The sequence below is a fragment of the Syngnathus floridae genome, chromosome 5 (genome assembly GCF_059516105.1).
Source record: "Syngnathus floridae isolate MCC-2025c chromosome 5, RoL_Sflo_1.0, whole genome shotgun sequence".
NCBI lineage: Eukaryota > Metazoa > Chordata > Actinopteri > Syngnathiformes > Syngnathidae > Syngnathus > Syngnathus floridae.
Window position 1 is genome coordinate 3150649 of NC_142417.1, and position 20575 is coordinate 3171223.

At 43.5% G+C, this 20575-nt stretch overlaps 4 protein-coding genes and 1 long non-coding RNA gene across 7 annotated transcripts; 2 read left to right on the plus strand and 3 right to left on the minus strand.

Moving 5' to 3' along the window:
- The first annotated feature begins 46 nt into the window (after nt 1-46).
- On the plus strand, nt 47-5394 carry agpat9l (1-acylglycerol-3-phosphate O-acyltransferase 9, like). Its single transcript, XM_088375189.1, has 14 exons — nt 47-145; nt 704-869; nt 1157-1223; nt 2218-2366; nt 2434-2579; nt 2831-2905; nt 2989-3078; nt 3156-3249; nt 3313-3428; nt 3630-3685; nt 3842-3927; nt 4099-4227; nt 4307-4386; nt 4689-5394. Exons 2-14 carry the CDS (start codon nt 726-728, stop codon nt 4795-4797), a joined length of 1341 nt encoding a protein of 446 aa, XP_088231315.1. The 5' UTR covers nt 47-145; nt 704-725; the 3' UTR covers nt 4798-5394.
- LOC148397460 (uncharacterized) lies at nt 4384-6348 on the minus strand. The gene is made up of 4 exons (XR_015858472.1): nt 6051-6348; nt 5702-5744; nt 5592-5619; nt 4384-5509 (listed from the first exon to the last, which is right to left on the minus strand). It is a non-coding gene; the product is annotated as an uncharacterized LOC148397460 (long non-coding RNA).
- A 304-nt stretch (nt 6349-6652) lies between these two features.
- On the minus strand, nt 6653-8108 carry myl7 (myosin, light chain 7, regulatory). Its single transcript, XM_088375192.1, has 7 exons — nt 7970-8108; nt 7809-7910; nt 7669-7744; nt 7163-7267; nt 7018-7096; nt 6895-6943; nt 6653-6822 (listed from the first exon to the last, which is right to left on the minus strand). Exons 1-7 carry the CDS (start codon nt 7970-7972, stop codon nt 6718-6720), a joined length of 519 nt encoding a protein of 172 aa, XP_088231318.1. The 5' UTR covers nt 7973-8108; the 3' UTR covers nt 6653-6717.
- Nucleotides 8109-8354: 246 nt separating this feature from the next.
- gck (glucokinase (hexokinase 4)) lies at nt 8355-13111 on the minus strand. 3 transcript variants are annotated; one of them, XM_088375185.1, is made up of 11 exons: nt 12971-13111; nt 12738-12871; nt 11695-11857; nt 11479-11633; nt 11288-11407; nt 11111-11206; nt 10822-10921; nt 10566-10749; nt 9565-9720; nt 9207-9440; nt 8355-8868 (listed from the first exon to the last, which is right to left on the minus strand). In XM_088375185.1, exons 2-11 carry the CDS (start codon nt 12744-12746, stop codon nt 8721-8723), a joined length of 1365 nt encoding a protein of 454 aa, XP_088231311.1. In that variant the 5' UTR covers nt 12747-12871; nt 12971-13111; the 3' UTR covers nt 8355-8720. The 3 variants fall into 3 exon arrangements, with proteins under 3 accessions (XP_088231311.1, XP_088231312.1, XP_088231310.1); XM_088375186.1 differs by lacking the exons at nt 12738-12871; nt 12971-13111 and adding an exon at nt 11923-11997; XM_088375184.1 differs by lacking the exons at nt 12738-12871; nt 12971-13111 and having other exon boundaries at nt 11695-11955.
- A 2118-nt stretch (nt 13112-15229) lies between these two features.
- On the plus strand, nt 15230-18211 carry ykt6 (YKT6 v-SNARE homolog (S. cerevisiae)). The gene is made up of 8 exons (XM_088375191.1): nt 15230-15436; nt 15736-15876; nt 16122-16204; nt 16347-16447; nt 16519-16623; nt 16719-16784; nt 17066-17167; nt 17237-18211. The coding sequence occupies exons 2-8, from the start codon at nt 15773-15775 to the stop codon at nt 17270-17272; spliced, it is 597 nt and encodes a 198-aa protein (XP_088231317.1). The 5' UTR covers nt 15230-15436; nt 15736-15772; the 3' UTR covers nt 17273-18211.
- The last annotated feature ends 2364 nt before the right edge of the window (nt 18212-20575 follow it).

The following is a 20575-nucleotide window of genomic DNA, read 5'->3' on the forward strand; positions in this document are numbered from 1 at the left end:
CTTTGAACGCAACTCGTTGAACTTTGGTACACAAACTGTTGAAATGGGCGTGTCCAATGCGCTTAGCGTGCAGTCAAGAAAGCCGAGCCGAGTTACTATTCCTTCCCGAAATAATGTCGCTTTTTACCGCAGGGGACAAGCCGAGGTAGGAAACATCGCAAACTTGGTTTCTGTGCAATGTGTTTGTGAACAATTTTTGCGTGATTTGCACCGCTTGTCTTGTAATTTAGCTGGTTTGTTGGGGTTTCAAAGAGCATTATTTTTGTTGAAACAAAAAGCGCACATTTAACATGGGGAAAAAAACACCAGCAAGCAAAACTTTAACAAAACGGTAACAATCTATAATCCATTGCCCCCCCCCCCCACAAAAAAGGAACATCTTCGGCGAACGTGTACTTCCATCATGAAAAAGTGACCAATCTATTTGGCCGAAGTACAGATATGTACAAAGTACAAATATTTTGAAAATTCACATTCTGCAGGGATAGCAACACATTTTCTTTTGGGTACCTTTTGCCATCTAGTGGAAGAGCATATAATTGTTCTGCTTGTCACTATACATTGGTGGCATTGACAGATCAGATTTATCCCACATACTAATTTTCAGATCAATGAAGCAAAATTGGTTGATTTAAAAAGAAAAAAAAAATCATCAGAACAGTGGCTAGGAATCACTGACATCAGGTCTGGCTGTTTCTGACAGGCTGTAAAAAACAAAGGTGGAGATGGATGACTTCTGGACTGTGGTGGTTTGGGCTGGGAGAATCTGGCTGTGCCTGATTGTCAGCCTCATCATGATCCCTGCCATGTTTGGCTTCTCACTGGGCATCTCCGAGACCTACATGAACATCCTGGTGAAAACATTGGAGGTAGGTCGGACCTACTTCAGATCTAGCCTCCTCTGTGGAGTTTGTGTGTGCTTTCTGAAAAAGCTGCAACTTACTTTAGGTCAACTAAAGATTTTCAATTGCATAATTGTGAAAGTCAGTCTCGTGTCCCTGCAATTGGTTGACGACCCCTGTCTTCGCCCAACGTCTCCTGGTCTTGCTAATAATTATAATCGCAACCATGATGAGGACAAGCAAATAAATCACTTGTTAAAAAAGGAATGGATGGTGTAAACCTTCATAGAAAAAAAATGTTTTTCTTCTATTAGTGGGCCACGCTAAAGATACAGAAGGCAACCAGTGAAGAACACGCACTCAAAGCATCTGCATCCAGTGGTAAGTACAGTAGATGAAAATATAAAAAGTATACACACCCCTGTTCACATGCCAAGTTTTTGTGATGTTAAACAAAATAGATGAGATAATATGATTTCAAACTTCTTCCACTTCTGGCTTATGGGAGAGGAAAACCAATCAATTGAGCTGCACTGGTTATATCGATCAAATGAATGGTGGAACATTCTTTTGAAGTTTTTTATCTTGCTCTCTTGTTTTTCACCACAAAAAGCTGGTATTTGAACAAGGGTGTGTAGACTTTTTCTATCTCCGACTGCAATAGCTAGCTAGATCGATCAATTGTGAAATATGGAGGCAAAGTGACTGGCATACTGCATTGTGCCATTTCCTGGTGTAGTTCAAGCCAGGCAAAGCATGTCGTAATCAAAAACCACAAAAAGCAAGATGAAGCAATGAATGCGGTTCTCAATGTGTGCAGTGAACACAGGTCGTCTGTCGTGTGCGTTTATGACGGGCCACGGGGTCAAGTTGCTGAGGGAGCTATCTCACGAGATGCTATTACTCAACGTTGTTATCACACGTGCGTGCCTTTGCGGTAAGGGGCGGCTGAACCCTTTTCCAATCAGGCCTCATTTCAGATCCTCCGCGATGAAGGAGGTCTCCTTAAACTTTTCCATTTGGGTGGCAGGGTTGTTTATGGCCCTCATGACTCAAGTTCTTCAGCCCTTGCTGTAAAGAATGAAACAAGCAAAGTGTGTCACTGTCACATTCAACATGACATAATCCCAACTTGAGTCAGTAATCGATCAGTAATTGTATGTTATTGCCCAACTGCAATTGGATATTTGAATAAATGCTGTTATCTGTAATCCTGGATTTTGCCCTCTGTGCTATCAGCTGAAAGCAGATCAACTTTAGTGAGCCCTCACTTTTGTCGGCCTCGTGATACGTTCGGTCGAGATGACATTTAGCTTTCTTCAAACGCAAACCTGAGCTGTCTGCAAATGTCTTGCATGTCTTGTGTGTGTTTTAGCTCTCATCCAGAGGGAAGATGGCTCCATGGAGAAAGAGTTAGAGGAACTAAGACGAAGTCGCCCCAAACCTTCAGAAGGTGGCGATTTTACGCTTAGCGACTGTTTCTATTTTACCCGCCGAGGAATTGAGAGCATCGTAGAGGATGAGGTGCGACACGTGACCTTGTTGACATCACGACTCGCAGAATTCTAATCAAAAGTTTGACTGATTGAAGGTGACCCAGCGCTTCACTTCAGAGGAGCTGCTCTCTTGGAACCTTCTGACCCGCACTAACAATGACTTCCAGTACATCAGTCTGAGGCTGACGCTGGTCTATGGACTTGGCATTTTTGTCCGATACTGCATTCTCGCACCTCTCAGGTACACACACATGCTTCTATTTTTTTTTTTTTTTTTTTTTAAATTGTCTGTAAATATTAACGCCCCTCTCTGATTGAGATTTGGAGAAAAAAAAAATCATAAGACAAACATTTCTAAATGAAATTCAAGTGGCAGCAGCATAAAAATGTTTATTAACACATAGTATGTAAACTTGACTTTGTCATTGTTTGTCTACAAATATTTTGATATTCATTATGAAAAAAAGTTTTTTTTTTTCGTTCTGTCATCAGGATAACGCTGGCCTGCATTGGCCTCAGCTGGCTGGTCATCGGAACATCTGCAGTGGGGTTGCTCCCCAACTGGAGGTAGCCACAAAGCGCACCGCCAAACCGTCCAATGGCTCTTACGTATTGCCCTTTTCAAGGCCACGCTCCGTTTTTGTCCTCAGGATCAAGTTCTGGCTCAGCGAGTGGGTCCACGTCATGTGCTATAGGATCTGTGCCCGGGGCCTCTCCGCTGCCATCCGCTATCACAACAGGCGAGACAAAACGATGCGAATCGAATCATGCGAATCGGGTTACTCACGACACGCTTTCTCTCTGTTTGGCGCATCAGGGAAAATATACCCCGAAAAGGAGGCATCTGTGTGGCCAATCACACCAGCCCCATTGACATCGTGATACTCTGCAACGATGCCTGCTATGCCATGGTAGGAAGGGCGATGCCCGCCCAGCCAGCTGCCATCCTTTTTCCTCATTCTCGCATGCGTCAGGTGGGCCAGGTGCACGGCGGTCTCATGGGGGTGGTCCAGCGGGCCATGGTGCGATCCTGTCCTCACGTGTGGTTTGAGCGAGCTGAAATGAAAGATCGCCATCTGGTGACCAAGAGGTCAGTTGTGCATATTTGATTCTCATACCACTAGAGGGAGTCCTTAGGATCATTATAGCAGTACTTGTGCCACACTTTTGAGACTCACTGCAGGAAAAAAAAATAATAATCTGCCCCAAAAAAGCTTCATTTTTTTTTTTTTTATTCCGAGCTGTATTTAAACCACTACCGGTTTCCATGACCTTTCTATGTCACCTTCAGGTTGAAAGATCACGTCAATGACAAGACAAAGCTCCCTATATTGATCTTTCCAGAAGGCAAGTTGAGATGTTTTTCTCGCTGGTGTCAATGGAGGTTGTTACGCCATCTCTGAGTGCTGACAAGTGTATGTAATGTGGCTTTGGACCACACATGCAGCATACACATGCCGGCCAGTCTCATTTTTGAATGGTTTTGCTTTTTGGTGTCCATAGGAACCTGCGTCAACAACACGTCAGTCATGATGTTTAAGAAGGGCAGTTTTGAAATTGGAGCCACAATTTACCCCGTTGCCATTAAGGTATTTAAGACACTTGTTTGTTCCTTTTTGTTTTCAGATTGTAAGAATTCATCACCAATTTTTCTTTTTTTTTTTTCACTAGTACTAATAAGCAGCTTATTGATTTATATTCTATATGTTTTAATCACTTTTTTTTTTTATTTAATTCTCATTCCTCTTTGTTTCCCTCAGTATGACCCCAAGTTTGGAGATGCCTTCTGGAACAGTTCCAAGTACAGCATGGTGAGCTACCTGCTGAGAATGATGACCAGCTGGGCTCTCGTCTGCAATGTCTGGTATCTCCCGGCAATGCAACAGAAGGTCTGTGCAACATGTCACTGCGTGTGACACGCACACACGTGACGTTAGACTGAAATGATGACTTTCAACCGCCATGCAGGAGGGGGAAGATGCCGTCCAGTTTGCCAACAGAGTCAAGTCAGCCATCGCTCACCAGGGAGGACTAGTGGACCTGCAGTGGTAAGAGATGCATTTTGTTTAATTGCTGTATTTTTATAGAGCGGTAGGAGTTTATTGAAATAAGGTATGTGTACTTGAGGGGAAGCCTTTATTTGTTTGGACCACTTGGGGACACATGGCTAAAACAAAGCCAATTAATGCCACCTAGTGGTACATTCAAGACGAAACATAAAAACAAACAAATCGAATGTGAGGATTGCAACGATAATAATACCAACATCCCTCGTGTGTATTTTGTTTCTTATGGTTTTTTTTTTTGGTTTTTTTAATAATACATGATTGATTACTCAAAATATTCACAGGGACGGAGGCTTGAAGCGAGCCAAGGTGAAGGAGTCGTTCAAGGAGCAGCAGCAGAAGCAGTACAGCCACATGGTGGTGGGAGACGACAGCAGCAGTAACAGCGACTGAGAAGATGACGCGGGGACCAGATGATTTGACTGGAAACTGGTTTCCTCACCACCTGGATGGACCTGCTTTCACACGCTGCGTGTGCACAAGTGCAATAGTGAACTTTGGGGTGATGAATGGCGAATGTGCCGCTGCTATTTCTGTATTTTTCTAACTTAATTGACACGATGTTGAATATAACAGATTGGAATTGTTGGATTCAAACAGCGGATGCCGGATAAGCAATTCAAGTGCTGCTTTTCTTTTTTTTTTTTTTTTTTAAGTTTACAAATGTTGTCGACTGAGATTTCTTTCTGTAGCATGACAGAAATGTAGCAGCACTTGTGCTAATGGTTAGCACCGCAAAGGATCCCGGTTTAGATCTCAGCTCAGGCTTTTTCCTCTCTGAAGTCTGAATGTTGGAAGCATTCTGTAGGAAAACGATAGAGAACCTAAACGTAGACAGGAAATCATAGACCCATTTCAATGTGGCACAAGGAAATAATGCCACTCCATTTGTAACAAGCTCCATAATTTGACTTGGACTTGTATAAAAGCAGAAACAAATTGTATAGCATGCAAATAACAGCCAATAAATGTGATCGGTGCAAATTGTAAGGTGTTTAAAGGAGAATGCACAAGTGTGATTTTTTGGTTGACTGTGCAACGGATGCTTCGCTGTTTATTTTGTCCCGGATATTTTCTGTCTTGTGCCGTTCTTCACTGTCATTACCTGAAAAGCAAAAGAAGACATGTTAGTTTGTTGGGTACCAGTGGGGCATGCATGTTATTGATTTGGACATTTGAGCACTTACTTAAATGATCAGCACTGTCTTCAGTGTCCTGAAACATCAACACATATCTTACATATAAATAGTATACCTTCAAAAAAAAAAAAAAAAATCCACTTAAAGGCATCCCTCACCTCTGTTAAGTGACTTTTGTTTTTCTTCCTCTGTTCCAGGTATCTGTAATGTGTTGAAAATAATGATTAAGCTGCGTGCGTTCAATGATCAACTTTGAAGTAAGATGGCGTCTGAGACAGACTGCACACAAGTGAGCGCTTCCTGGGATTTTTTTTTTTTTTTTTTTTTACAAAAATAGACAACAGCAATGTTGTTCACACAGGAACTGTTGTGATGCACACACACCGATGCTGGCTACTCCGGGTTCATTCATGATTCGTTTGTCTCGGAATGTGCAATCTGGTTTGTCTAATGCACGACGTAAACTATTATTGCTGTATCGATACAAGTTGACAAGAAACATCCCACCGTTGCAGATATGAGTCACAGTTCCTGTGGTCAAATTTAGCTGGCGTCTTCAGTCCATCCGGCGATCCCACGTCCACTCGACCCGACGCTCCAGATGCAATCGGCATTTCGACCACCCGGGAATCGGACCTGCGCTCATTTGGATGCAGCCCACTCGTCCATTTTGTCGTGCAGAATTACAAACGTCGCCTCTCTTTTTTTCCAGTGTGACAAATAGTGGCCTCTTGGAGTTCATGTTTGTTGTCGTACCCATAGCAACCGTCAGTAGTGCCGTAAAAGGGGCTTGGCAGTAGACTTGGGGTGACTTTAAGGGCATGTGTGGCGTTAGATCCTTAAAAATGAGGATGGTTCAAATATTTGTCTTGTCATGGTGACCAAAATCTCCAACACTTATGGAAAAACTGGCAGAAAATAAAAGATAACATGCAACAAAATGTGTTTTTACTCGGCTGTATATACTGTTCCTACTCATTACTGTATGTAATAGAAATCTTTTTTTTTTTTTAAGTACATTTTTCTAGAATTTGTGCTCTCTGATCTTGTATGAAATTCTTTGGTGATGAAAAAAGAAATGTTTTACGATTGACCCAGTTATGAACAATACGTAGTTACATTTATTCCAGCTATTTCAAATATTGTTCAATCAGTTCCAAACAGTGAGCCCAGTTCAGGATTCTTCCTTCTCATCTCCGTGTGTGATGATGTAGCAGAGGGACTTGTAGTCGATGTTCCCCGTCGGATCGATGGGAGCCAACGCAAAAGCCTGGTCCACCTTTAAAGCAAACACGACTGACAGCTCACAATGACAAAAGATATTTAGAACGTTGAAAGAATATGAGCTGACCTCCTCCGGTGTGAATTTATCCGCCTGGTTCAGCAATAATCGTCGAAATCTGGACCAGATGGAGAAAGAACCGATTGAGCTTGCATTGAAAGTAAACACGATGAGTTCATTTTCAAGACGTACTCTTCCTTGTTGACAAAACCTGTCGCGTTGGGATCAAATAGCTTAAAGGCAGCAAGGATGGTGTCTTCGGGATCGGTCCCTGCCCATGAAACATGACAAAATGACAACTCTGGAAACATTTCTACTTGTCAAGGTCACTTCTCACCGTTGAGTTTCTCGCCAAACAGGGACAAGAAGACAGTGAAGTTGATTGGTCCTTTGCCCTCATTCAACATCTCATCCAGCTCCTCTTCCTTCGCGTTGAGCTTTCCTGAGACACACAATGATACGTTTAGCAGAACGGCGGATCTTCAAGGGGCAGGCTGCGCCGCCGAGGGTGTGATCACAACTGACTTCATTCATGACCAACCAAAACGGCTCCTTTGAATCAATGAGTGATTTGAAATGAAAAGTGGATCCAAAGCATTTCCAAGATAGTATTCTAAAATAAATTGTAAACAAATGATGCCGTTTCTTTTCTCAGTGCAAAAGGTTTTCGTAGAATTAAACACAGTAGTCCCACATGTATTTTCCTATTTATTCGATGAAATGAAAACAATGTATTTCAAAAACTAATACCATCAAATCAAATGTACAATAAAACTTACCAAATAAACACTGGCAGCTATTGTTATTGATTGATTTCTTTATAGAGTAAAATGAACAGCCTACCCAGTTGTGCATAGGTCTCCTTCAGGTCTTGTTTCTTAATCACGCCATCTCTGTCCTGGTCAATGCAACCAAAAGCCTACACGAAACAAAAACGGAGTCTTTGTGACATGTTATCGTCGTTGCTGTATAGAGGATCTTACCTCCTTGAACTCTTGTATCTGGGACTGCTCAAACATGGAGAAGACATTGGAGCAAGACTTCTGTGCTCCTCTCTGTCTCTTATTGGATGCTTTCTTGCTTGCCTACATCAAATATTCAAGTCACAAACTCAATCTTGTCTTTTTCGAAACATGTAACTTACCATGTCTGCTCCCGTGATGTCGTACGGACTCTCCGGTGGTTTTATATGGAGCCCATGTTATCTGCTAACGCTTATAATAACCAGTGGTGGGAGTGCAGACCCATACATGGATACGACCGCTGTGAGCTGATACGAAGAGATGCAGGATTCCACTGGGCTGGAAAGGAGAGATAGGCCAAGCGGGCTGGCCAAAGAGAGTGACCTGTGACGCTTGACAGTCCCCTGTGACTTTTTACCCGCTTTGATTGTGACAAATTTGTCAATAAAATCCACATGCATACAAATGTATAACAAGACTCCAGCTTATGTTATTCACACTTTATTGACTGCTGTGAAGTTGTACAATCAACATGATGGACTGGTTGCCAGCCAATCGCAGGGCGCATTTCACCAAACAACCGTTCACACTCCCATTCTAGTCTTTTATCAACCTAACATGCATGTGAATGGAACACGGGAGGAAAGCCAGAGTACGGAGAGAACATAAGATGCATATCGGTCACTTTTCTTTCTACAAGCAGACTTTTTGGCTAATGTTAGCATTTAATGAGTACATAGTGGACCATGATTCAATTGGCAAACTAACTGTGTCTTGTTGAACTAATCAACTGAGCTATATCGATTTACATTGCACTATGACAGAAATCCATTAAACCTCCTTGTTGCTGTCTTCCAGTTCTCCACCGACAAACGGAAGATGAGAAGATGTCATCGTGAATCAGCCGTCGAATGGTCACGTCAGGTCCTCCTTTCACTGCGTTAGCATGCAGGCGGCCATCTTGCAGGCCACCGCTGAGATGAGAGCCGCCCCCCGACCGCTTCCCTCCTCTGACTGGATGAAGGTGATCTCGCAGCATGGTGTCAGCTCTTTGACTATTTTGTGGAACCTGTCACGAAAACTACAACAGCAACAAATTGGCCTCATTCAAAATATATGTTTGATGGTGGTAGCTGCAAGACTGATTTGTGACAAATAGGCCTGCATTGTGTCTTGCCTATTTGCGTTGAAAAATTCTTCATTTGTGCTGAAAAAACATGTTTCTAATTATGACTACGCAATGAATTAAAAGATGTTTTATTGATTGATTGATTGATTGATTGATTGATTGATTGATTGATTTGTTAGTTTATTTATTTATTCATTCATTTATTTGTCTATTTACTCATGTATATTATTTACATCCTCGTGTGGAGTTCAAAGTGTGCGGATTTTTTGCCCCCTCCATCCATTTCTCACCAAGGGTGCAGCTTGTAAACGGAGCCGTCCACGCCCACGGTGATGTTGAGGTCCTCCAGGCCGCGTCGCTCCCTCATCAGGTTGATGACGCTGGCGAGGCCGGCGCCGCACATGTGGGCCGAGCGAGTTGAAACGCTTTCGCAAACCAGACCCACAATGTCGCAGTCCAATTCGGACGGCCGCACGCCCATAGATGACAGAATATTGTAGATGTGTTTCCTGTCACCCGAGTCACTGTCCCAAAACAAAAATTGTAATATGAGGGAAGAGGATCATATTTTGAGAGACAAATGCAGCTTTTTAATGGATAAACCATTCCGCCATTGTTATGAAGCTCAGGTGTGACCGTAATATTCACCTTTCCACCTGCGAGACGTGTCTGGACTCAAAGCTGCCGCGCATCTTCAACATCTCCGAGGCCTCGCCGTTGAAAAGCAGGTTTTCGTTGACTAATTTCATCATGACAAGCCTCACCAGCTCACCCATGTACTTGCCGCTAATCAGCTTCTCAAAGCTGTACGGGGGACACGGGTGACTTTACAAAAACAAAGACCCCAGACAAAAAAAAAAAAAAAAAGAAAGTGACCCAAGCAAACACGGCGGGCTGGAGAGGCTGAGTGACGCTGGCTTCAGCGGTTGTCTGGTGTCAAAGGTAAACAGCCATTAGACCGATAGGCACTGTGGCACATTAATCTGACACCCTCGCTCGCGGTCCGGCCGCTGACGTATGAGGCCCCGCCGCCGTCTATAAACAACCTTAGCCCGTAGTTTAGCAACCATCACCGGGAGCTCAGGTGAGCGTCGGGTGAGCACATCCGGGCGATGCCCAAAACAGGAGCACTTTTGATTAAAAAAAACAATAACAGATCAATTTTGAAAAAGACCTTTAGATTCAAGTGTTATCAAATTTCCTTAAAATGACATCAAATTGATGGTCATTTTCTATTTCAGTTTTAAAGCCGCTATCACCACCGATACCGATACCTGGTATCGGTACGCCCTCCTTGAAATAATAACAGAACATATCATTTCCATTATATATATCCTGACATATATCAAATTTCCTTAAAATGACATCAAATTGATGGTCATTTTCTATTTCAGTTTTAAAGCCGCCATCACCACCGATACCGATACCTGGTATCGGTACGCCCTCCTTGAAATAATAACAGAACATATCATTTCCATTATATTCTACCTGTACTAAGAAGAATTATGGATCATTTGAACGTGAAGTCTTTCTTTCAATTCTACCTGAAATATATGCTGACTGAACAAATTCACTTAAGATTTGGCCAATCTCTAAAAAAAAAAAAAAAAAATGGGCCTTATGTGTTTGTGATGATGTTTGCAACTCACAGCTGGTGTCCAGGGTTTATGGAGGTCTCATCCACCACTCTGTCATACTCCAACCTAAACTCCTCCAGCTCGCCGTTATCTCCGAAGGCCCCCCATTCCGTGTTGACGCACATGCGACCCTCCTCGCCTTCCACCAACTCCACTGTCCTCATCTCCTCCATGTAGCAAGCGTTGCAACCTGTACCTGATAAATGAAGACATATGGTAGGTCATCAAACTCCGTGAGAAGATTCCAAAGTCATTGATTGTTTCATACCGACAATCATGCCCACTTCGCAGCTTCGGTCTTCGTAGTAGCACGATATCATAGTGGCCACTGTGTCATTCACCATGGCCACCACGTCCATCTCAATGTCCTGAACGGCATCGCAGTGGCAGTCAGTGTATTTCTTTCATCTGGCTCTACGGCACTTGTTATCGTGTTACAACAGTGGTCATAATATTCGGAACATAAAGCAAAACAAAAGCGACAAGACCTTTTTTCTACTTGTGTTTTTTGTTGCTTCTGTTTGTCTAGTTTTTCGGGATATTGCGTGCTAACGTACCCCTCGCCTCTTGATAGCATCTCTGAGCAAGCCCACGATATTGTTCCCTTCAGCCCCAGAAGCCTTGAAACCTTTGGTCCAGTTGAGTAGGATTCCCTGCGCGGTGCACATACACAAGCACGGACGGCCGTCACGGCACAGCAGGTGATGCAAGGCCACGACCGCGGATGGCGCTACCTTGTCGATGTCCTCGTGGCGCACCGGAAAGGAGAAAGTAAAACCCAGAGGAAGCTTCTTGTGCTTGATGTTGTGCTGGTCCAAGAAGTTTGACATGCACTCTGCTATGTAGTCAAATAACTGCAAACAGGAGGACCACGGTGAGAAGCGCAGAAGATATAACACAGGCATACAAGGTCCAAGGGGCTCACCATTTCCGCAGTTCCCGTCATGGCATCCTCAGGAATGGAATACATCTGGTTCTTGGTCTCTACCTTCCAACTCCTCTCCTCGTCAGCGCCCACCTTGACCAGCATCACCCGGAAGTTGGTCCCCCCCAGGTCCAGAGCCAAGAAGTCGCCCACCTCTGTTCAAAGCCAAACTTCCGGTAAATGCTCGGACGCGTGATGTCCAAATGGGGAGCTTACCTGATCCTTCGGGTGTGGAGCAAACATAAGTGGGCAACATTTTGACACTGGCCGCCTCGTGCGTTTCCAAACGCAAGCCTCTGTCCATCTCCCGCCGCATCCTCTTCATGATTTCTTTCAGCTCATCCTTCTGCAGCCTCAGCTCAGACAGGATTTGATCAACCTGCAGCCAAAGAGCAAATCGAGAGCGTTCCCTCATGACAGGGACACAGTGGGAAACTCGATGACCATGACGTCATGTCTATCAAGTACGCAACTAGACGTTTTGACCATCTGCTTTGGGTTTGAGCTGACGCACGGCATCTTCAGCAGGAAATCTGTGGAGTGAGTGTCCACGAGTGTGCGTGTGTGCGCGTGTGAAAGCCAGTCAAGTGTGAGTGCCACTGAATGAAAAGCTCAGTCATTTTTATGTTGCAAGTAAAATGGGCTGGCTAAGCCTAAACTCCCCATTAAAAGGCCCACCCCTCCCTTCCCAAAATCTTTCATGGTGGCGGCTGAATGATTGAGATGACAACACCAAAGACATTTTTGGCTGAAAGTGTCAAATGTGTCCATGGACACACCGTGGATTTCAGAATTAAAACTCGTGATTTAGTATCCTTAAAATTCTACATGCCTACTGTTGGTATAATTTGAAAATACATACTAAATTTTCTAAAGTTATTTGCATTCATATTTTACGATTGATAATCAGCTGGAGATTGCTGTCAAAGAAATACAAATTATTTTAATGGCAAAAGACAAAAACAAAGCATCGGCCATTTTTTGGGCTGTGTAACATGGTTGCGCAATACACAAGTAGGGCTATGCATATATTTGTAAAACAAATAAAAGGCATCTAAAATTGGCAACAGTGCACGATGACCGACCTCTAAAGCTAGCTATAGCAAGCAAAGGGGGAAAAGCTTCGCCACTTATTGGGGTTACTGTGTGACCTTCCACCCGGTGACCTGACTCTACTTTTTGTAAACCTTCCCCCACATTTGTCAAAACATAGACAGACGGACAGACAAAGGGACGGACGGACGGATAAATGTATTTACCTTATCCATTGTATGACGATAAGCACGTCCTGCCAATCATTGGTACGTCACTGCCCTCCAAGAAATGTTTTCTTGTTATACAATTTGAACTGTCCTATTTTGAGAAAAGTTTCACTTGCAGGGGCAAAAATGGCCTGTTGTGAACAGCAGCAAATCAAAACACAATTACATGACTAGAAAAGCATCTTCTTTGAAAAACAAGGAGTATGAATGACCATTGTATTGATCCTTACTGATGTCTAATTTGTAAAAATAAATGTGGGAGCATCATCACCTCCATTCTTTTAAACGATGTGTGATAAAACCTCGAGTTGCCTCATCTCCATCGTTCTTAAGTTTGCCCGCATTGGATTAGTCCCCAAAAAATCCAGTACTTAAAAAATGAATTTGTTTTCCATCCATTAAATCCAGAGGCACATTTTGGCACACAAAAAAGACGATAGACCACAGAAGCTGCTGCTTCACATTTTTTCAAGCTGCAAGCTGAGCTGAGTTCCAGGAAAAAAAGAATGATTTCCTTCCCAGCTGGCCTGTCAAACATTTGCACCCAAAAGCATCATCCAAGTGTTGTCTTGGAAACGAATTATAGGCACACTTGTGCAGTCAAAAACACTCACCGCTGAGGTAAGTGGCCAGCAGAGAATTGTTAAATGGAGCAAAGCTACCGGAGAAAACATCAATGCCATGCTTTGTGGGGGGGGGGGGGCTAACTGCTACTAAATGCTAACTAGGTTAATTAACTTGTAATGCAAATAAGAATAAAACAGTTTTTGTGGGAATTATCAATACATCATTATTGATTAACCCGCTTACCATAAAGCGACCATCTAGCTGCTAGAAAACACTTCATGGTGCTTGATTCTAGCACCATGAAGTGTGTTATTGCGGACTATTTCCAATCCGATCAATTCTTAACAATTTTCCGCTTTGAATTAGCTGTCACCTTGCCAAGAGTCAATAATAATAATCCAGCCATCCATTTCTATAGCGCTTGTCCCCACAGGGTTCGCCCTCAATAATGATGATAGTAATAATAATAATAATAATAATAATAATAATACCCCTCCGTGAGTCGACACCTTACCGTGGTGGAGGGGTTTGCGTGTTCCAATGATCCTAGGAGCCATGTTGTCTGGGGCTTCATGCCAATGGTGGGGTCACCCATGGCAAAAGGGTCCTAGGTGAGGGGCCAGACAAAGCACGGCTCAAAAAGCCCCTTATGAAGAAAAACATATATGGACTGAGATTTCCCTCGCCTGGACGCGGGTCACCAGGGCCCCCTCTGGAGCCAGGCCTGGAGGTGGGGCTCGAAGGCGAGCGTCTGGTGGCCGGGCCTTCGCCCATGTGGCCCGGCCGGGCACAGCCCGAAAAGGAAACGTGGGTCCCCCTTTCCATGGGCTCACTACCTGTGGGAGGGGCCACTTGGCACCAGGACACCCTAGGCCGCAGTTTGATGATCGACTTTGTAGTCGTGTCATCGGATTTGCGGCCGCATGTTTTGGACACTGGGGTGAAGAGAGGGGCGGAGATGTCAACTGATCACTACCCGGTGGTGGGTTGGCTCCGATGGTGGGGAAGATGCCGGTCCGACCTGGGAGACCCAGACACTCTGTGAGGGTCTGCTGGGAACGTCTGGCAGAATCCCCTGTCTGGAAGAGCTTCAACTCCCACCTCCGGCAGAGCTTTTCCCACGTCCCGGGGGAGGCGGGGGACATTGAGTCCAAGTGGACCATGTTCCGCGGCTCCATTGTTGAGGCGGCCGACAGGAGCTGTGGCCGTAAGGTCGTTGGTGCCTGTCGTGGCGGCAATCCCCGAACCCGCTGGTGGACACCGGCGGTAAGGGATGCCGTCAAGCTGAAGAAGGAGTCCTATCGGGCCGTTTTGTCCAGATGAGGTGGCTTGGGCATCTCATCAGGATACCTACTGGACGCCTCCCTGGGGAGGCATGTCCCACCTGTAAGAGACCCCCGGGTCGACCCAGGGCGCACTGGAGAGACTAGGTCTCTCAGCTGGCCTGGGAACGCCTTGGGATCCCCCGGGATGAACTGGATGAAGTGGTTGGGGAGAGAGAAGTCTGGGAGTCCCTCCTAAAGCTGCTGCCCCCGCGACCCGACCCAGGATAAGCAGAAGAAGATGGATGGATGGATGGATGGATGGATGGATGGATGGATGGATGGATGGATGGATGGATGGATGGATGGATGGATGGATGGATGGATGGATGGATGGATGGATGGATGGATGGATGGATGGATGGATGGATGATAATAATAAAAAAAAAATATTGCACGCCTGCGATATGTATGTATATGAGGATTTGCGGCCCAGAATATTATTATTATTATTATTATTATTATTATTATTATTATTATTATTATTATTATTATTATTATTATTAATATTGTTGTTGTTGTTGTTGTTGTTGTTGTCCGTGACTGAGGCGGAACGATAAATATATCAGGCTCTTGTTTCTAAGAACCGATTATGTCGAGGAACCCAAAGATGATCGTGACGTGGTGATTGGTTACAAGAAAAGTAGCATCTTCCTCACTACTACATTAGGATTAGGACGTTTCGGATTTCCGCTCTAAAAACGGAAAGCCAGTGTTTTGTTTTTGTCGTGTGAATAATAACTTATTTGGTTTCTTGTTTTAACCAAACGGTTTGTCGGTGTTGTTGTTTTTGTTTTTTTAAACCGGGTAAGTTAGCCGGGAGGCCTTGGGGAAACAAGCTAGCATTTGTAGCTAACCACTACTCGGCCTAACTTTGTACAAATATTCGTGGACTTAGTTTGCACTACAGTGGGATAGATAGGCTCTTGTAATCAATGTCTTGACATCATGTAAAGCTAAACTAAAATGTACATTCTTGATAAATTTCAACACGTAACATGGTGGCTACTTGCACTAGTTAGCTTCCAAACAACGCTGATTTTGTGTGATAGTATTGCTGAGGCGGATAATGCTTGTCATCTGACCCATGTCCCATTCCACTTCAGATTAACCGGCGTGTGCTGAGAGGGAGCAGGCGGCACCATGAAGCTTTACAGCATGAGCGTCCATTATAAAGGAGCTACGAAAGCCAACCTCCTGAAAGCGGCCTTCGACCTCTCATCCTTCAGCTTCTTTCAGAAATCCAGGTGGGTTTTCTTACTCTAATTTTCAACTATGATTTTTAATGTCATCTTTCATTTCTTTGGTGGTTATAGTATTGTTTCATGATACTCTGAGATTTCTCTAGTCCTTCCCTAAAGCTGACTCGTGTTTTGGTGTGGAATCAAACCTTTAACAAACAGCTCATTTTAATTACAATGTCCCAAATTGCTGCACATGCAAGATTATAGTGCTGATTTCTTCTTTTGTATATTGTCATGTTGCCCTGTAGCATCCAGGAGTTCATGTCCTTCACCAGTGCCTTGATTGTTGAGCGGACAACGGTTGGAAGCCGTGCCTCTGTCAAAGAACAAGGTATTAAAAGAGACACTGGAGCTCTTGCTAATAATTCAACGTATTTCCTCAGATAATGACCCGATTTTCTCATTTCAACTGGTAATTGTGACAAAGCTATGTGAAAAGGTTGGATTTTTACAAGTAGAATACTCTCCAACAGATTACCTGTGTCACGTGTATGTGAGGAATGACAACCTGGGTGCGGTGGTCATAGCAGACACGGAATACCCACAAAGAGTCTGCTTCTCACTGCTTGACAAGGTGAGCACATCATCGATGATGCCCATTACTCGCGCGCATGCAGTATCTGTTTTCTCTTGACGGTGTTTTAGGTGTTAGAGGAATTTTCTAGACAGGTGGACAGTATAGACTGGCCCTCTGGCAACCCCGACACCGTTAACTACAAGGCCCTAGACATTCACCTTGCCAAATATCAGGTAGGCCGGCTCTCACTTAGCTCATAATTAAAAAGCTTATAACAAAATGTGTGTGTGAAAGGAAAGTTTACCTGACTCCTTGTTTTCTGATTCAGAACCCAAGGGAAGCAGACGCAATGTCAAAAGTGCAGGCAGAGCTGGACGACACAAAAATAATTTTGGTATTGAAAACCTGTCTGTCATTTTTGTAGATTTATTTTTCTTAGCACTCAAATATCACATGAGCGCCATCATGCCAGTGGGCAAAAAAAAAGCCTGTATAGTGGTGGTACAAGTTGAATTTGAAATCATCATTCCCCATTGAAACGAATGGAAATGCCATTAATCAGTTCCAAAAAAGTGTTTTGAATAAGAAGCAGAAAAATAATAGTCAATGATACTGATATGATAAACACTATTAGGCCATACATGTAAAATTGTGTTTGTGGTCTGGTGTGTGTAGCACAAGACCATGGAAAGTCTGTTGGAGAGAGGAGAGAAACTGGACGACCTGGTGGCCAAGTCAGAGCACCTGGGGACCCAATCCAAAGCTTTTTATAAGACTGTGAGTACCATGCATCTATTTCAAACAAGTCTACGATTTAATTGCTTGTTTAACCCCCCTCCTTTATAGGCGAGGAAACAGAATTCCTGCTGCGAGATCATGTGATGTTGTGGCTTCGTCCCCACGGACACGCCTCAATCACTTTCACTCTGTCTTGGCCTTTCTGCTCGTCCCAATCCAACATCCTACATCGAGCGCCAGCCACACAATCTCAACGCCTCATGGTGGAGGTCAGCAGCCGGCGCGATTTTCCACCATTGGGGGCTGGAGGAGCGATTTGTTTCCAAGGAAGGTTTTGGAGGACAAACCCGCCTCGTTGTCTTTCGTTGAAACCATCTAATGTCATTGGGATTGCATCATGTCTTAAATGTGGCTTTTTTCCCCCCTCAATGACCTGGCAAACAAAAGCGTTTGTTGCTCATCAGCTTTTTGATGTTTATTGAAATTGTCAACATTCCACTATGGCTGATTGTGTATTTGTGAGGTTTTAATGCACATTTTAATGAACATGTCTCGCTCGCCCATCACAATGATGGATAGTTAGCAAGACTCCATACCCAAGCCCAATTGAAATCATCCGAAAACATTACAATAGACTTGCCGGTACTAATTTGGCCAAGTGACACTCCAATATGGCCCCATGTATTTGGTTTTTACACACACACACACACACACACACACTCACAGACACACACACAGTGTGTGTCTGTGAGTGTGTGTGCGTGTGCGTATTTGACTTGTCTGCTTGCGTTCATTTATGATGAAGAAATGCCTTTGGTTGCATTTTAGATGTTTCTATGCTTTCTGCTCTGTGTATGTTTATGCACGAAATATGAATGGCTGAATAATGAGTGACTGTGCGTGTGTGTGCCTTTTGGCTTTTACTGTGTAAACTGTTGTGCAATACCTCCATGATCTGGTGTCTCTTAAACGGAAGCATTACTCATAAGAGGTCAGCAAATGGGCCTTCGTATACTTGGCTTATGAGTACTGTTAGCCTGTGCCGGGTTGAATCTTGATTTAATAAACACTTGTCTAGATTAACACTTAGGTTGTTTGTATTCTTCGTAATTCTGTGGTTTTTATAATGGGGGAGGTGGGTTCAACATTGTTGCATATACAAGAAAAATGCTATTACCAACATAAGAAGATAATGACAGACTAGACCACCGAACTTTTAAAACGGGGATCTGATAACGATTCGTAACTTTTACACAGTAATATAAACAGGCTGACGTTCCCGTCATGTCAAATCATCAATATGCACACTCAGCTTTTCTATGAGGGCGGTCCAAACTTCTACAAAAACCTTTACGTCCAAGAGACGCGTAGATTGGCATCACAACAGCGATTCTTCACGCGCTGGTGTGAGTCAAAAGTAAATCAAAAGTAAATATTACTTAATGTTAAATATCACCAAGTGGCCATGGTAATACTGTTGATTTTATGAACTTGTAGACGTGACACAAACTATGACTTTCTGAAAGATATTGTAAATGACAAGAGCAAAATTCACTCGTTTTAAGTTTGAATAATAACACACAACTTTGCATTACTTATAACTCCTGTTTAAAATGTTCGTGAGGCAAAACTTACTTTAAACTCATGTACATTTAAGGTATTTCAGACAGTTTGTTCATGTTATCGGACTCTTCAGATATGAATGAAAGGCAGAATTTGTGTTTTTACAGTTGTTCACATCTGCCTGGGTGGCTTATATTTGGTTATTATGTCATTTAAAATAATAAAGACAATTGGGACAATGAAATGTGTTTCATAACAGTGTGTATTTGCATTTTGTAGTTAAAAAATGTCCCCAAAAACTATTGGCCCCCAGGCCCCTTCACTTTCTCAAATCTGGCCCGCCTTGCAAAAAGTTTGGACACCCCTGATTTAGTCTAAAGAATGTGGACCGAGGCGCAAAACGATAGCAAATTTGCGCCCGACCTGGCTGCCAACATTTCAGAGGTAAGAAAGTGAACCCCAAAAGAAGGCAAATTTGTCGTAATTAGTCAAAATTTGGACTTCAATCAATGGACGAAATTGTAAAGCGTTGTAGTGTTAAAGAGCCTTACTAATATATTTTCACGCCTTTATTTTGGAAAGTTGGGTCAATAGCATAGCACGGCATAGCATAGTATAGTGTAGCATAGCATAGCATTATTTTGTTTTGACCCTTTTGGAAAAAAAAAAAGAAAGCGGCACACCTGAAACTAACTCCCTGCCTCCTCTTTACTCGCAAGGCCCACTGCCATTGCTGTGTGGTGCTGCCACAGTGCCACGTGTCAGCTGGTCAGACGGAACGACTCGGCTTCGCCCTGGAGTTGCAGCCAACCTTGGAGTCGAAACATAAGTAACAAGCAGTGTTGCCGTTTGTGTGTCTGCTCCCTCATGATGAAAACTAAGCCCCATTTCTGGACCGGTATGTCGCACTCAAGGTCATCAAGGAAATAGTCAGCCTTATCGGTCGATCAGTGGATTTTTGTTTTCTCCTTTTGTTGCTTAATATCGGTCGTCCACAAAAATGACAATTGGTGTCCCCATTGTGACCTGCAGTGAACAGGAAAGAAAATGTTGTTTTCAAAACTTACATTATTTATTAAACTGACTTTTCTTTGCAATTTTTCTGGACATTTATTTAGCCCGCAGCCATGTCGCTCGAGACCTCCCAAGACATCTCATGCCGGGAATTTTGTCCCTAAGTGGATACTTTTTAGTTGTTATTATCAATTTGACCAATAGTGAACAACAATGTGTCTTTGTGCTCTTATTAAACAAACGTATCGTTGTGGAAGAAGCCTTGAACGTTCTGACGACTCCCCCGCAGCAAAGCCAAAGGAGTGTGACGAGTGCAAAGTCATTTTTCAATTTGTTCGCCATAGCTGGATGGTGCTGTCACGTGTCTGCCGGTCAGAAGGAACGACTCGGCCCCGCCCCCTGGTTTCAGCCAACCTTGGACTCGCAACCTAAGTAACAAGCAGTGTTGCCGTTTGTGTCTGCTCCCTCTTGTTGAAAACCGAGCCCCCTTTCAAGACCGGTTTAGTCGACCTCAAGATCATCATGAAAATAGTCAGGCTTACTGGTCGATCAGATTCATTTGCTCATCCTCGTTGATTTTCATTCAAAAGCACGTCCGCTAAATGTATTTTCTCATGTTCTCTGAAAACCAACACGAATTCTGAGAGGCGTGAACGGAAAAGCTTCTGTAGTCTTGTCAATACTTGAACATAAATTGAGTGACACCTCATTGAAGTCCAACTTTCATACTTGGATTTAATTATTTATATTTACAGTTAAATGAGTTGACTGCTTTTCGCTGTTGTTCACGTCCAGAACATTTACAAAGTTGCAAAACTAAAGGAGGGGACAGAGCTGTTTTCTTTATTTATTTATTTTTTTCCTTTTGGT

Excerpts from the sequence above, each read along its gene's own strand:
- agpat9l (XM_088375189.1), top strand. The coding sequence starts at position 726 with ATGGATGACTTCTGGACTGTGGTGGTTTGGGCTGGGAGAATCTGGCTG. Across the intron at positions 2,906-2,988 it reads GGGTTGCTCCCCAACTGGAG|GATCAAGTTCTGGCTCAGCG; the intron begins GTAGCCACAAAG and ends TTTTGTCCTCAG. Across the intron at positions 3,079-3,155 it reads GCCATCCGCTATCACAACAG|GGAAAATATACCCCGAAAAG; the intron begins GCGAGACAAAAC and ends TTGGCGCATCAG.
- myl7 (XM_088375192.1), bottom strand. Across the intron at positions 7,268-7,668 it reads GGAGACCTATGCACAACTGG|GAAAGCTCAACGCGAAGGAA; the intron begins GTAGGCTGTTCA and ends TGTGTGTCTCAG. Across the intron at positions 6,823-6,894 it reads ATAAATTCACACCGGAGGAG|GTGGACCAGGCTTTTGCGTT; the intron begins GTCAGCTCATAT and ends TTTGCTTTAAAG.
- gck (XM_088375186.1), bottom strand. The coding sequence starts at position 11,997 with ATGCCGTGCGTCAGCTCAAACCCAAAGCAGATGGTCAAAACGTCTAGT. Across the intron at positions 11,207-11,287 it reads GCCACGAGGACATCGACAAG|GGAATCCTACTCAACTGGAC; the intron begins GTAGCGCCATCC and ends TGCACCGCGCAG. Across the intron at positions 9,721-10,565 it reads ATAAACCCTGGACACCAGCT|CTTTGAGAAGCTGATTAGCG; the intron begins GTGAGTTGCAAA and ends TCCCCCGTACAG.
- ykt6 (XM_088375191.1), top strand. The coding sequence starts at position 15,773 with ATGAAGCTTTACAGCATGAGCGTCCATTATAAAGGAGCTACGAAAGCC. Across the intron at positions 16,448-16,518 it reads GCTTCTCACTGCTTGACAAG|GTGTTAGAGGAATTTTCTAG; the intron begins GTGAGCACATCA and ends ACGGTGTTTTAG. Across the intron at positions 17,168-17,236 it reads CCAAAGCTTTTTATAAGACT|GCGAGGAAACAGAATTCCTG; the intron begins GTGAGTACCATG and ends CCTCCTTTATAG.